At 38.5% G+C, this 15,202-nt stretch overlaps 1 protein-coding gene across 9 annotated transcripts in view; it reads left to right on the top strand.

Moving 5' to 3' along the window:
* ZNF638 (zinc finger protein 638) overlaps positions 1-15,202 on the top strand; it is an 84,145-nt gene that overhangs the window by 26,519 nt on the left and 42,424 nt on the right. For all 9 annotated transcript variants that reach the window (XM_033400453.2, XM_033400454.2, XM_033400458.2 and 6 more), the window contains 2 exons: positions 893-1,039; positions 1,962-2,084. In XM_033400453.2, the coding sequence (XP_033256344.1) occupies positions 893-1,039; positions 1,962-2,084 (270 nt within the window). The remainder of the gene's footprint in view (positions 1-892; positions 1,040-1,961; positions 2,085-15,202) is intronic.

The raw sequence follows: 15,202 nt of genomic DNA, 5'->3' as shown, positions 1-15,202 counted from the left end.
GTGTATTTTGATGGTATTGCTTTATTGTATATGTTAATGAAATTACTATTATAGCAGATAATACATAAAGAGACTATCAGAGTAACTCCTGATAGGCCAGATTTTCAAATGTTTATTATATTGTAATAATAACAAGTCTTCAAGTATTTAGGTATACATTTCTCTTAACATTGTCTTAACTTTCAACAACTACAGTTCCCTGCCCCAGAGAGCTTATATTTAGAAGGATAAACTTAAAATAATCAACCTGCAATTACAGGATTTTGAAGAGCATTAATTAGGAAGAAATGTTGAGTACAGGGAATTAATCTCAAAGAGGCTTAATTATTCTGTAACGTTCTTTCATTTTGTTTCTAGACTTCTAGATGGTGGCAGTGGAACTTTTTAAAAAGTTTTTTTTTTTTTTTTGAGTCAATTTTTAACATAGGTGGCAAATTTGATAAAATATATTCAAATTGTATGTAGTATAAATCTTTAAAAATATTATGCCTATCTAGATAACATTTTTAATTATTAGAACACAGAGTAAATAAAGCTATAATTTCAGCTTCACTAGTGATGTGCCATGCAGATTCATATAGAAAAATACTGTTTTATAGTTTTGGACCATTTCATTTCATAGGTCTTGTTTGTTACAAAATGCTTCTAAACAGAAAAGAGCATCTGTGATTGGTTACCCATAAACTGACCACTGTTGGGTTTGAGTGGTAAAATGTAAAACATATTTCTTACTACTTTTCTTTGGCCTTTAAAATTTTTTTAAATATGCTAAAATATGTTGAAAAGACTGCTTAAAGGACTAAGATTAATGGTAGAAGAAATTATATTGGGAATTATTATTACTGTACTTTGTCACTTAATTTGGTTTAATTTTCTTTCATCCCAAAAAAAGCTTCGGAAAGATCAGTCTTCACATTATGGTCCCGTTCTTCTTATATCTGAATTACCAGAGGATGGCTGTACTGAAGAAGATATTAGAAAAATATTTCAGCCATTTGGAAAAGTTAATGATGTCCTGATTGTTCCATATAGAAAGGAAGTGAGTTATTTAGTCTGTTCTAAAATTCATACAAAGTCATTATTTTATAAAGACTGTTGTTGGATCTTTTAGCTGCTTTTCCTGCATACACAATTGTTAATTGAATTATGTAAATGTTTGGATTTGAATGAACAGTGTCCCTAAATACTGCTTTATATCGTTTGAAACAGCACACTGTTTTCTTAGAAGAGCACACTTTTTCCGTGAAGGGCCAGATAATATTTTAGGCGTTGCATGTTATAGGATTTCAGCTATTCAACTCTGCTATACAACTCTATTGTTGTACAAACACAGTCTTAGATAATATATAAATGAATGAGCATGGCTGTGTTCAAAAAAGCTATTTACAAAAACAGGTGGCAGGCCATAGTTTGCCATTCATTGCTTTAGTACACCAGTAAGGTTATATTAAAAAAATGATTTTATCTGTACAGTATTTTTTTACATATGAGTTGTATTCCTATAACTCACATAGTAGAGTTCACCAGAACTACAAACCCTAGGTTAAGCAGAACGTAAAAAATTGTGAGGTAAGACAAAGGAACATAGTTGGTATTATTTTCTTTGTTGCAAGAACCCTTAAAAAGGTCAGACTTACAGCAGCTAGACCAGATCCTGCCTTCTCTTCGATTGCTCAGTGAGCCCTCCTTCCCATTTCTTATTGTTCCATGATCCTGCCATGGACCCATGCTTCCTTCTTACCTTGGTAATGGTATAGAAATTCTATAAGGTTAAGTGTCCATTTCATGTGTGAAAACATCCTAAACATCACATTACACTTCAGCAAAACAAAAAGAGGTGAAAGCAACCAGGACTTGAGGTAATTTCAGTTTTATATTCCACAAAGAAGTATTATATTAGGTCATACAGAGAAATTTAAGGTAGATTTTTTTGACTAAAAGTGGAATACATTTCATTTTAGGCTTACTTGGAAATGGAATTTAAAGAGGCAATTACTGCAGTCATGAAGTACATTGAAACAACACCACTTCTGATAAATGGGAAAAGTGTGAAAGTATGTGTTCCAGGAAAGAAAAAGTCACAGGTAAACTGAATTAAGTTCTTATGTGATTCATTGTTGATTAATTTTTTGTTTAAGTATGGCACATACAGAAAAAGGCATAAAACAAAAATGTTCACTCCACAGATTAGGTATAAATTCAAATACATTGAACTTAGCAACATCTTTATGCATACATATATATATCACACTTTAAACAGTATTGAATGATAAGCAATAGACTAGGGGAAAATACTTAACAGAATTAGCAAAAGTCTGTGAAACCTCTACCTAAGTCACAAACTACAACACTAACAACACCCTGGAAGCACCTTGCATACTTCTTTTGAATACTTACTCTGGGGCAGAAGGGAGTGTGTAACCCCACCGTGGTTTCTAATACCGTACTTGAGTTTTGCCTGTTTTGAAGTTTCTGTAAACAGAATCATAGTGTATATATTCTTCTGGGCCTTTTGCTTCCTTAGAAGTATCAACGTTTAGGAGTTTAGTCTTTGTAGATCATTTTCTTTGCTTTAGTTTATATATCCATAGATAATGTCTATAGAAGTACTTTAAAATATCCAGTAAGTTTTGCTTTGTGTATATGTGTTCTTTTATTTTCTTATTTACTGAAGAATGCCTGCGTTGGAGCACACATTTTTCAATTACTAATTTGATTTGGAGATCAAACCATGTTAGTACGTTATAGATTTTCCTTATTCTTTTAAGGTTATATGTGGTGTTACTTCCTATGAATATACCACAGTTATTTCACCAGTTCCTTATGGATTGCTATTTAGGTTATTTCTAGTTTACTATAAATTGCTATAAATAGGACTTCAGTTAACTTCCTTGTATATGGCTTTCACAGGCCTTTCTTAATGCATTTATGATAGTGTTTTTTAAGGTGATATCTACAGTGGAATTGCTGGGTTATAGGGTATACAGTAATAAATAATATTAGATTGCCTGTTAAATGACTAATAATTTATAGTCTAATAATTTATGTGAGTACTGGTGTTTCTCTATTATCAGTGACATCCTAATATTTGCAGTTTTAAAATCCAGTATGTAAAAAATGGTATCTAGTTTTGATGATCATCTTTAGTTTTGATTTGGGTGGTTTTTTCTTTTTTGTGTGTGTATCTATGGTAGTGTTTGGGTTTGCTGTTCCCATGAGGTTTTGATATAGCAGTCTATATATGTACAAGGTTGTTTTAAGTTGCTGGTCTCTTTCCCGCTTGAGAAGTTCCTTTAGCATTTGTTGCAAAGCTGGTCTGGTGGTGCCGAATTCTCTTAGCTTTTGTTTGTCTGTTAAGCTTTTGATTTCTCCATCAAATCTGAATGAGAGCCTTGCTGGGTAGAGTGTTCTTGGTTATAGGTTCTTCCCTTTCATCACTTTAAATATATCATGCCACTCCCTTCTGGCCTGCAGACCTTCTGCAGAGAAATCATCTGATAATCTTATGGGTGTTCCCTTGTTTTAATATTTTTTCTTTGTCTTTAATTTTTGTCCATTTGATTACTATTTGTCTCAGCTTTCCTCCTTGGGTTTATCCTGCCTGGGACTATCTGCGCTTCCTGGACTTGGGTGACTGTTTCCTTTCCCACGTTAGGGAATTTTTCAGCTATTATCTCTTCAAACATTTTCTCAGGTCCTTTCTGTCTCTCTTCTCCTACTGGGACCCCTATAATGTGAATGTTGGTGCATTTAATGTTGTCTTCATTTCATTTTATTCTTTATTCTGTTCTGTGGCAGCGATTTCCACCATTCTTTCTTTCAGGTCATTTATGATTTCTTCTGCCACTGATTCCTTCTAGTGTATTTTTAATTTCAGTTATTGTGTTGTTCATCTCTGTTTGTTTGTTCCTTAGTTCTTCTAGGTCTTTGTTAAACATTTCTTGCATCTTCTTGATCCTTGCCTCCATTCTTTTTCCGAGATCTTGGATCATCTTCACTATCATTATTCTGAATTCTTTTTCTAGTAGGTTGGCTATCTCCACTTCACCTAGTTGTTCTTCTGGGGTTTCATCTTGTTCCTTCATCTGGGACATATTCCTCTTCCGTCTCATTTTTTCTAACTTTCTGTGATTGCGGTTTCCGTTCTGCAGGCTGCAGGATTGTAGTTCTTGCTTCTGCTCTCCTCTGGTGGATGAGGCTATCTAAGAGGTTTGTGCAGGCTTTCTGATGGGAGGGGCTGGTTCCTGCTTAGTGGTGGGTAGACCTGGGTCTTGTCTCTCTGTTGGGCAGGGCCGTGTTCAGGGAGACTTGTCTGCTGATGGGTGGGGCTGTGTTCTCGCACTGTTGGTTGTTTGGCCTGAGGCGACCCAGCACTGGAGCCTACAGGATGTTTGGTGGAGCTAATGGTGGCCTCTGGGAGGGCTCATGCCAGTGTGTACTTCCCAGAATTGCTGCTGCCAGAGTCTTTGTTCCCGCAATGAGCCACAGCTGCCCCCTGCCTCCGCAGGAGATCCTATAATACTAGGCAGGTAGGTCTGACCCAGTCTTTTATAGAGTCACTGCTTTTTTCCCCTGGGTCCTGGTGTACACATGACTTTGTGTGCACCCTCCAAGAGTGGAGTTTCTGCTTCCCCCAGCCCTGTGGAATTCCTGTGATCAAACCCTGCTGGCCTTCAAAGCCAGTTTCTCTGGGGACTCCTCCTCCTGTTGCTGGACCCCCAGGCTGGGAAGCCTGACATGGGGCTCAGGTTCCAGTTTGTGGGTCTCCCACCCAGTGGGTATGGGATTTGATTTTATCGCGATTGCACCCATCCTGCCCCCTCGTTGTGGCTTCTTCTCAGTCTCTGGATGTTGGGTATCTTTTTTGGTAGCTTCCAACATTTTTTTGACGATCGTTGTCCAGCAGTTAGCTATGAACAAAGTGGTGCATGTATCTTTTTGAATTACAGTTTTATCTGGATATATGCCCAGGAGTTGGATTGCTGGATCATATGGTAATTCTATTTTTAGTTTTCTGCGGAACCTCCATACTGTTTTCCACAGTGGCTGCACCAAATTACATTCCCACCAACAGTATAGGAAGGTTCCCTTTTCTCCACACCCTCTCCAGCATTTATTATTTGTAGACTTTTTAATGATGGCCATTCTGACCAGTGTGAGGTGGTACCTCATTGTAGTTTTGATTTGCATTTCTCTAATAATTAGCAGTGTTGAGCATCTTTTCATGTGCCCATTGGCCATTTGTATGTCATCTTTGGAGAAATGTCTATTTAGGTTTTCTGCCCATTTTTCAGTTAGTTTTTTTGTTGTTGAGATGTATGACCTGTTTGTATATTTTGCAAATGAAGCCCTTGTCGGTCGAATCATTTGCAAATATTTTCTCCTATTCTGTAGGTTGTCTTTTCATTTTGTTTCTGGTTTCCTTTGCTGTGGAAAAGCTTGTAAGTTTGATTAGGTCCCATTTGTTTATTTTTGTTTTTATTCTGTTGCCTTTGGAGACTGACCTAAGAAAACATTGGTATGACTTATGTCAGAGAATGTTTTGCTTGTGCTCTCTTCTAGGAGTTTTATGGTGTCACGTCTTATGTTTAAGTCTTTAAGCCATTTGAGTTTATTTTTGTCCACGGTGTGAGGGTGTATTCTAACTTCATTGATTTACATGCAGCTGTCCAACTTCCCAACACCACTTGCTGAAGAGACTGTCTTTTTCCCATTGTATATTCTTGCCTCCTTTGTTGAAGATTAATTGACTGTATGTGTGTGGGTTTATTTCTGGGCTCTCTATTCTGTTCCATTGATCCATATGCCTGTTTTTGTACCAGTACCACACTGTTTTGATTACTGTAGCTTTGTAGTATTGTCTGAGTCTGGGAGAGTTATGCCTCCTGCTTTCTTTTTTTCCCTTAGGATTGCTCTGGCAATTCTGGCTCTTTTATGGTTCCATATAAATTTTTGGATTATTTGTTCTAGTTCTGTGAAAAATGTTATGGGTAGTTTGATAGGGATTGCATTAAATCTGTAGATTGCTTTGGGTAGTATTGCCATTTTAACAGTATTAATTCTTCCATTCCAAGAGCATGGTATATCTTTCCATTTCTTTGAATCCTCTTTTATTTCCTTTATTAATGTTTTATGGTTCTCAGCATGTAAGTGTTTCACCTTGGTCAGGTTTATTCCTAGGTATTTTATTTTTTGTGTGCAATTTTTAAAAGGTATTTTTTTTTTACATTCCTTTTCTGATATTTCATTGTTAGTGTAAAGGAATGCAACCGATTTCTGAATGTTAATCTTGTATCTTGCTACTTTGCTGAATTCACTTATTAGATCTAGTAGTTTTTGTGTAGCGTCCTTAGGGTTTTCTATATATAGTATCATGTCATCTGCATGTAGTGACAATTTTACCTCTTCCCTTCCAATTCAGATATGTTTTATTTCTTTTTCTAGTCCGATTGCTGTGTCTAGGACTTCCAGTACGATGTTGAAGAGAGAGTGAGAGTGGGCATCCTTGTCTTGTTCCAGATTTAGCAGGAAGGCTTTCAGCTTTTCACTGCTGAGCATTATATTGGCTGTGGGTTTGTCATAAATGACTTTTATTATATTGAGATATGTTCCCTCTATTCCCACTTCGGTAAGAGTTTTTATCATGAATGGATATTGAATTTTGTCAGATGCTTTTTCTGCGTCTATTGAGATGATCATGTGGTTTCTGACTTGTCTTTTGTTAATGTGGTGTATTACATTGATTGATTTGCATATGTTGAACCATCCTTGTGAACCTGGGATGAATCCCACTTGGTTGTTGTGTATGATCTTTTTTATGTGTTGTTGAATTTGGTTTCCTGATATTTTGTTGAGAATTTTTACATCTACATTCATCAAAGATATTGGCCTGTAATTTTCTTTTTTGGTGGTGTCTGTCTGGTTTTGGTATCAGGGTGATGGTGGCTTCTTAGAATGTCTTTGGGAGTGTTCCCTCCTCTTCAGTCTTTTGGAAGAGTTTGAGAAGAATTGGTATAAGTTCCTTACATGTTTGGTAGAATTCACCTGTGAAGCCATCTCGTCCTGGACTTTTGTTTGTAGGCAGTTTTTTTGTTACAGATTCTATTTCAGTTATAGTGATCGGTCTGTTCAAATTATCTATTTCTTCTTGATTCAGTTTTGGTGGGCTGTATGTTTCTAGAAAGTTGTCCATTTCTTCTTAGGTTGTCAGATATGTTGGCATATAGTTGTTCATAGTATTCTCTTATGGTTTTTTGTATTTATGCGGTATCAGTTGAGATTTCTCCTTTTTCATTTCTTTTTTTGTTTATTTGGGTTCTTGCTCTTTTCTTTTTGGTGAGCCTGGCCAGAGGTTTGTCAATTTTGTTTACCCTTTCAGAGAACCAGCTCTTGTTTTTGTTGATTTTTTTTTTAATCTCTATTTTATTTATTTACTCCCTGATCTTTATTATTTCCTTCCTTCAGTTGACTTTAGGTTTTGTTTCTTGTTCTTTTTCTAATGCTGTCAGGTGGTAGGTTAGGTTGTTTACTTCAGATTTTTCTTGTTTTTGGTGAAGGCCTGTATCGCTATGAACTTCCCTCTAAGAACTGCTTTTGCTGTGTCCCATAGATTTTGTATGGTTGTGTTTTCTGTCCATTGTTGTTTGTCTCACGGCATTTTTTAATTTCCATTTTGATTTCCTTGTTGACTGATTGGTTTTTTACTAGCATGTTATTTAGTCTCCACGTAATAGTTTTTTTCTCGTTTCTTTTCCTGTGGTTGATTTCTAGTTTCATGCCACTGTGGTCAGAGAAGATTCTCAAAATAATTTCCGTACTCTTAAATTCGTTGAGGTTAGTTTTGTGACCTAGGATGTGGTCAATCCTAGAGAATGTTCCGTGTGCACTTGAAAGGAATATATATTCTGGTTTTTTTGGATGTAGTGACCTGAAAATATCAATTAAGTCTAACTGTTCTGTTGTATCATTTAGTGCCTTTGTTGCCTTATTGATCCTGTCTTGAAGATCTGTCCATTGATGCGAGTGGGTGTTAAAATCTCCTAGTATTATTGTATTCCTATTGGTTTCTCCCTTTATGTCTGTTAGTATTTGTTTTATGTATTTGGGTACTTCTATATTAGGTCCATATTGTTGATGTGTAAAATCCTCTTCCTGTATTGATCCTTTTATCATTATATAAGTGTCCTTTATCTTTCTTTCTAGCCTTTGCTTTAAAGTCTATGTTGTCTGATATGAGTATCTCAACTCCCGCTTTCTTGTCATTTCTGTTTGCATGAAATATCTTTTTTCATCCCCTCACCTTCAATCTATGTGTGTCTTTTGCCCTAAGGTGGGTCTCTCGAAGGCAGCATATTGTAGGCTCTTGTTTTTTTATCCAGTCTGCCACTCTATGTCTTTTGATCAGAGCATTCAGTCCACTGACATTTAAGGTAATTATTGATACATATGTATTTATTGCCATTACAAATGGTGTTTTTCAGTTGATTCTTTGTTTCTACTCTGTTCCTTTCTTTTTCTTTTTGTGGTTTGATGATTTCCTTTTATTTTATGCTTGTGTTCTCTTCTTTTAGGTTTTTGTGAATCTATTGTATGTTTTTAATTTGTGGTTGCCCTGTTTTTCAAGTATGTTAACCCCCTCCTATGTCTGCTTGCTTTAGACTGATAGTCAGATAGGCTCAAACACATTGTAAAAAAAAAAGAAATCTGCATTTTCTTACTCTCCTTCCCCACATTTTATGATTTTATGTCCCTTTTTACATCTTCATGTTTATCCTTTTGCTGTTCCTTGTGTTTATCATTGCTTTCACAAATGGGGTGTTTTGTTTTGTTTTGTTTTTTTCTTTTTGATCTGTATACTGGCTAATTTAAGTGATTTACCTTCCAATTGTGATTTCCTCCCTCCTATTTCTTCTTGCCTCTTTTCCATTTAGAGATGACCTTTCAATATTCTTTTAGCATAGGTTTAGTATTGCTGTATTCTTTTAGTTTTTGCTTGTCTGAGAAATTCTTTATTTCTCCTCCTATTCTAAATGATAGTCTTGCTGGGTAGAGTATTTTAGGTTGCAGATTTTTCTCTTTCAAGACTTCGAATGTATTTTGCCACTCCCTTCTGGCCTGCAGTGTTTCTGAGAGAAATCAGCTCATAGCCTTATGTGGGGGTTCCCTTGTAATGAACTCTTTGTTTTTGTCTTGCTGCCTTTAGAATCCTCTCTTTAACTTTTGCCACTTTTATTATGTCTTGGAGTAGGTCTCTGTGGGTTCATATTGTTTGGGACCCTCGGTGTTTCCTGTATCTGGATATGTGTTTCCTCCTTTAAGTTTGGGAAATTTTCAGCCATAATTTCTTCAAATACATTTGCAATTCCTTTTCTCTTTCTTCTCCTTCTGGAATCCCTATTGTGTGTAGATTGACCCGCTTTATGTTATCCCTTAGGTCTCGTATATTGCTTTCATTCTTTTTCCTTTGGCTTTCTGTCTGCTGTTTTGGTTGTGTAATTTCTGTTAGTCTTTTTTCCAGGTCACTTACTCTTTCTTCTGCATTATTCATTCTGCTATTCATTGCCTTGAGCTCAGCTTTTGTCTTAGCAAATGAAGTTTCTAATTTTTCTTGGCTCCTCCGTATAGTTTCATTCGTTTTCACAGTAATATGCATTTCTGTCAATAGCCTTTCTTAACTCTTTCAGTGTTTTCATTACCTCCTTTTTGAACTTAGTATCTATTAGACTGAAGTGGTCTGTTTCGTTGTTGGTTCCTTCAGGGGAATTTTCTTGGTCTTTTAACTGAGAGTGTTTCCTCTGCTTCTTCATTTTGTTTATGTATCTCTTAGTTTGTGAGTGTAGGGGAAACAATTATCTACTCTAGTCTTGGGGAGCTATTTATAAGTGGGAGTGTCCCTGTGTAGCTGGTGTGGGTTTAATATTTTTTTGGCATGAGGGCTGTTTTTGGTTTGGATGCTTGCTGTCTCTTTCCTTAGCATGTGCTGGCTGTTATCCCCTTGATAGGGGTTGCACAGGTGCACAGCTCCTGCAGGCTCCCAGGAAGGCAGGGACAGTGGTTGGCTCCCAGTTGTGGGTCACTCCACAGTGGTAGTGGTGGTTTTCACACCCCCGGGGAGGTGGGGGCAGTGGTTGGCACTGGGTCGTGAGACCCTCAGCAGCAATGGCGGGCCATGCACGCTCCCAGGGCAGTTGGCCCCGATCATGGGACCCTCAGCAGTGGTGGGCTGTGCCTGCTCCTGGGAAGGTGGGGGCAGTAACCTGCACCCACTCACAGGGCCCTTGGCATCAGCAGCGGCTTGCACACCCGCCCCTGGAGCTTGTGTAGGCAGTGTCCTGCCGCCTGCGAGTGCACAGAGAAAGAAGCTCCTATGGTGGGCCAGCCTCCTCCTTGCGTACCCCCCAACAACAGTGGTGCCTTGCCTCTCTGGTGGGCCCAGCTTTCTTCCTGGACTTCCTCAGTTGTGGTGCATTACACCGTAGCCCCCTCAGGGCTGTCTTCACTCAGCCAACCCCAGTACTCTCCCCAGAGTCTGACCTCTGAAGCCCAAGTCTCAGTACCTAGCCCCCACCCATCCCAGCAGGTGAGCGAGCAGACAAGCGTCTCGGGCTGGGGAGTGCCAGTCGGTATGAGCCTCTGTGCAGGTCTCTCCGCACTTTGCACTCCACACACCTGTTGCTGTGCTTTCCTCTGAAGCCTACCCATCTGAAAGATGTACTTGCCAGCGAGGGGACTTCACAGTGTGTGGAAACCTTTTCTTTCACAGCTCCCTCCCAGAGGCACAGGTCCTGTCCCGATTTCCTTTCTTTCTTTCTTTCCTTTTTTTAAAATTTTTATTTATTTGTTTGTTTATTTATGGCTGCATTGGGTCTCCGTTGCTGCGTGCGGGCTTTCTCTAGTAGCAGCGAGCGGGGGCTGCTCTTCGTTGCAGTACACGGGCTTCTCATTGCGGTGGCTTCTCTCGTTGCAGAGCATGGGCTCTAGGTGCGCAGGCTTCAGTAGTTGTGGCACACGGGCTTAGTTGCTCCGCAGCATGTGGGATCTTCCCAGACCAGGGCTTGAACCCTTGTCACCTGCATTGGCAGGCAGATTCTTCCTTTCTTTCTCTTCTATTTTCATTTGCCCTACCCAGTTACCTGGAGATTTTCTTGCCCTTTTGGAAGTCAGAGGTCTTCTGTCAGTGTTCAGTAGATGTTCTGTGAGAGCTGTTCCACATGTAGATGTTTTTTGGTTTTTGGTTTTTGGGGTTTTTTTTGCGGTACGCGGGCCTCACTGCTATGGCCTCCCCCACTGCAGAGCACAGGCTCCGGACACGCAGGCCCAGCGGCCATGGCTCACGGGCCCAGCTGCTCCGCGGCATGCGGGATCCTCCCGGACCGGGGCACAAACCCGTGTCCCTTGCATCGGCAGGCGGACTCTCAACCACTGCGCCACCAGGGAAGCCCTATAGTAGATGTATTTTTGATGTACCTGTGGGAATTCCACGTCTTAACTCCTCCACCATTTGATCCCATCTGGTATCTAGTTTTAAGTTGCATTTTCCTGATTGTTATTGAACTTCAACATCTTTTAATATAATTACTAGCTCTCTCTATTACTTGTTGTATATATCTTCTCACATTGTTCTGTTAGGTTGTCTTTTGTTTTGTTTTGTTTTTAGGTTATTTGTCTTTTAAAAAAATTTCCTCTGAAGATGTTCATTATCCTAGACACTAACTTTGTTTTATAAATGAGAAGTATTTTCTTTTAGACTATTGCTTGTATGTATACATATATAAAGTTTTAAGTAATTTCAGTGTACTAAAGTTTATTACCTTTTTTCCTCTTAATGGCTTTTGCTTTCTTTCATCTTGTTTTAGAAGACCTTTGTACCAGTGCCAAAAAGATATGCTTCCATTATGTTTTAAATCTGTGATTTGTGGTATAATGTGTGAATAGTATCAATATTGTTTCCAAAATGGGTAACCAATTAACTGAACACCATTTATGCCTGATTTGTCTTTCCTCATTGATTTGGAAAGCTGTCTTTATGTGTATAAATTATCCTATACGCACAGATCTGTTTCAGTCTGTTTATTTTTTACAAATACTGTATGGTTTCAATTATAACAACTGTAACTTTATAATATTTGCTTAGTTTTCTAATAGAATCCTTTTTCTTTGTTCTTTATTTAAATTTATTTTGGTTAATCTTAAACATTTACTCCTCAGTATTTGTTTCAGAATCAGTTTAAGTTCTCTGAACAATCTTATTGAGAGTTTAAATGATACTATATTGAATTTGTATTGATGTCTTTACAATACTAAATCTTTCTGTCAGAAACATGGTTTATCTCTCCATTTATTTAGGTTTCATCTAGTGTCCCTCAGCAAGTTTTACATGTTTTTTAAATAAATTTATTTATATTTGGCTGCATTGGGTCTTCATCGCTGTGCGCGGGCTTTCTCTAGTTGTGGTGAGCAGTGGCTACTCTTCGTTGTGGTGCACGGGCTTCTCCTTTCAGTGGCTTCTCTTGTTGCAGAGCATGGCTCTATGTGCGTGGTCTTCAGTAGCTGTGGCACGAGGGCTCAGTAGTTGTGGCTCGTGGGTTCTAGAGGGCAGGCTCGGTAGTTGTGGTGCACAGACTTAGTTGCTCCACGGCATGTGGGATCTTCCTGGATCGAACCTGTGTCCCCTGCATTGGCAGGTGGGTTCTTAACCACTGCACCACAAGGGAAGTCCCACATTGTTTTCCATGACATTCTTTTGTAGTGTTTCCATAACGTACATTTTGGAGGAAGTGTTAAATTTAACTTTTATTTATATTTATTTATATACATCATAAATATTATTTCAATTGCTATTAGATAAAAGAGTTTTTATTTATTTTTTTCTCTTATGTTTTCTGGTTAGTTACTACCAGAGTAACACATCGTCCTAGTTTACTAACACCCGCTATATACATGCCCATTCCATTGTCCCATTGTCCTGATTTGAATAATGAATTACATGGTGACCCTAGTTATTACCAATTTAGAATTTCTTTCATTTTCAATTAACAGAAAACTTCACCATTGTTTTATTAAACAAATCCGAGGTTTATTTATCTCATAACAGGAAATCTGCAGGCAGGCGGTCCATGGCTGGTGCAGCAGCTCCATACTATCTTCAGGAACCCAGCCTTTTTGGTTTTCTCCTCCACTATCGTTAGCGTGTACCTTTCATTCTTGTTTGTAAGATGGTTGCTGTACCTTCTGGTATTGTTTCTGTCTTCCAAGCAGAAAGAAAGGAATAAAAATCAAGAGCAGAATGGATTTTTATCCCCCCCGCCAACCCCTCCAGGAAGAGCAAGTTCCCCAGCAACTTTAACCTACATTTGATTTACCAGAACTGTGACACGTGGCCATGTCTAGTTGCAGAGGATAATAAGGGGAATCAAGAATTGAATGCATAATTTAAAAATTTAAACTTTATCCTGTAGACAGTTAAATGTTACTCAAGGTTTTCAGCAGTGCTATGACATAATGAAATGGATGGATTAGAAAGGTTCATCAGGAAGTGATCTGCAGAATGAATTAGTTGGGCAAATGACTCTGAAGGCAAAGAAAGCTTAGCAAATTGATTAAAGGAAAGAAGAGAAAAGATCACTGATCCAGTTAGAGTGCTCATCTAGCCAACCAGACTGTTATTAATAATAGTAACGGTTTGGGGTAGATAGTAACCTTGAGAATAGAAAGGAGAAGTAGCTTATACCAGTGACTCTCAAGCAAGACTGGCTGATCATTAAATTTGGAGAACTGGGGAGATCAGTCTTCTTTAATTCTAAAACGTTTAATCTGGGAAAATGGGTGACTAAGGATACATTTAGGGTATTAGAGTGACTTATTGATAAGTTTGGTAAGGCAGCAGTGCAAGTCAGATAGCCCAATCATATTGATTTATTTTTGGCTGCTTTGGGTCTGTTGTTGTGCACGTGCTTTCTCTAGTTGTGGAGAGCAGGGGCTACTCTTAGTTGCAGTGCGTGGATATCTCATTGTGGTGGCTTCTCTTTGTTGCAGAGTACGGGCTCTAGGCATGCAGGCTTCAGTAGTTGTGGCTCGCGGGCTGTAGAGCACAGGCTCGGTAGTTGCGGTGCACAGGCTTACTTGCTCTGCGGCATGTGAGATCTTCCCCGAACAGGGCTCAAACCGGTGTCCCCTGCATCGGCAGGCAGATTCTTAACCACTGCGCTATCAGGGAAGTCCCCATATTTTACTGTTTTGATTTTCATGGTAATGAATGGGCTAAGTATCAGCACTAGAAACTAGAAAACATGCCATCTACCTGTCAAAAACGTTGATGTTCTTCAATTAAATATGGTTTGGATGGTGCTGAACTGAAGCCTTAGAATGCTAACTCCTGACTTCTGTGTTGTGACTGACCAGAGGGGATCCCCAACAGAACTCTGGTTATGGCTTCTTCAGATTAGAAGTATATGGGACAATCTTTCTGGCCTGTTATCACAGGGGAAGACATTAAGTTTTCCTAATAGAGCAAGCCCAAAATAGGCTTGAAACTCAAACTAGAAAAGAAAGGGCAGCCCTAAAGTTTTCTTGATCCACATCTTAATTTTGTCATGAACAGTCAAAACTACGATGAAACTTTTCTGCCCACGTTTGATATTTCATGTTAGGATAGCCTTGGACTCTGGCTGTGATTCATAGAACATTCTCTTCATTTTGCTACTTCTTGGAGTCAATAATGAAATGTTAGAGAAAAGGTTAAAATTTTCTACATCCCTGTATTTAAGCCTGAAAGATTAAAATATGGGTCTGCACAACTCTGCCAAACTCAGTAACCTTGTTTTTAATCATAAGCCAGCATAGACCTCAATCCTTAACAATGATTCTTAACCAATCTCCTGAAAGCAAGCATTCTTCTTTTCCAGAGAAATGGACACATGTTGATACTGAAAATTTTCCTTAAAGGAGCAGGAGCCCTTGATAAAAAAGTAGAATCAGATTTTCCAACAAACAGTACCCTTGTAATTGTAAAATAGTGCTGCAGGTCAACCCTTTGCAAAAACAAAACAAACAAGACTTTAAAATTTTTAATTTACTGTTTTCAGCAAGATTCACGGGGACATTACATCTAAAACCTAGAGCAAGCAGCCAGCTTAGATTTAAGAAGACTGAATGGAAACAAAAGCAGTGCTGGGAAGCAGTGAACAGTGGTTTGAGTGTTATG

This window comes from Orcinus orca, chromosome 13 (assembly GCF_937001465.1).
Source record: "Orcinus orca chromosome 13, mOrcOrc1.1, whole genome shotgun sequence".
In the NCBI taxonomy this organism is placed as follows: domain Eukaryota; kingdom Metazoa; phylum Chordata; class Mammalia; order Artiodactyla; family Delphinidae; genus Orcinus; species Orcinus orca.
Note: the sequence above shows the minus strand (reverse complement) of the source record. Positions and strands in the feature narration are given on the sequence as shown.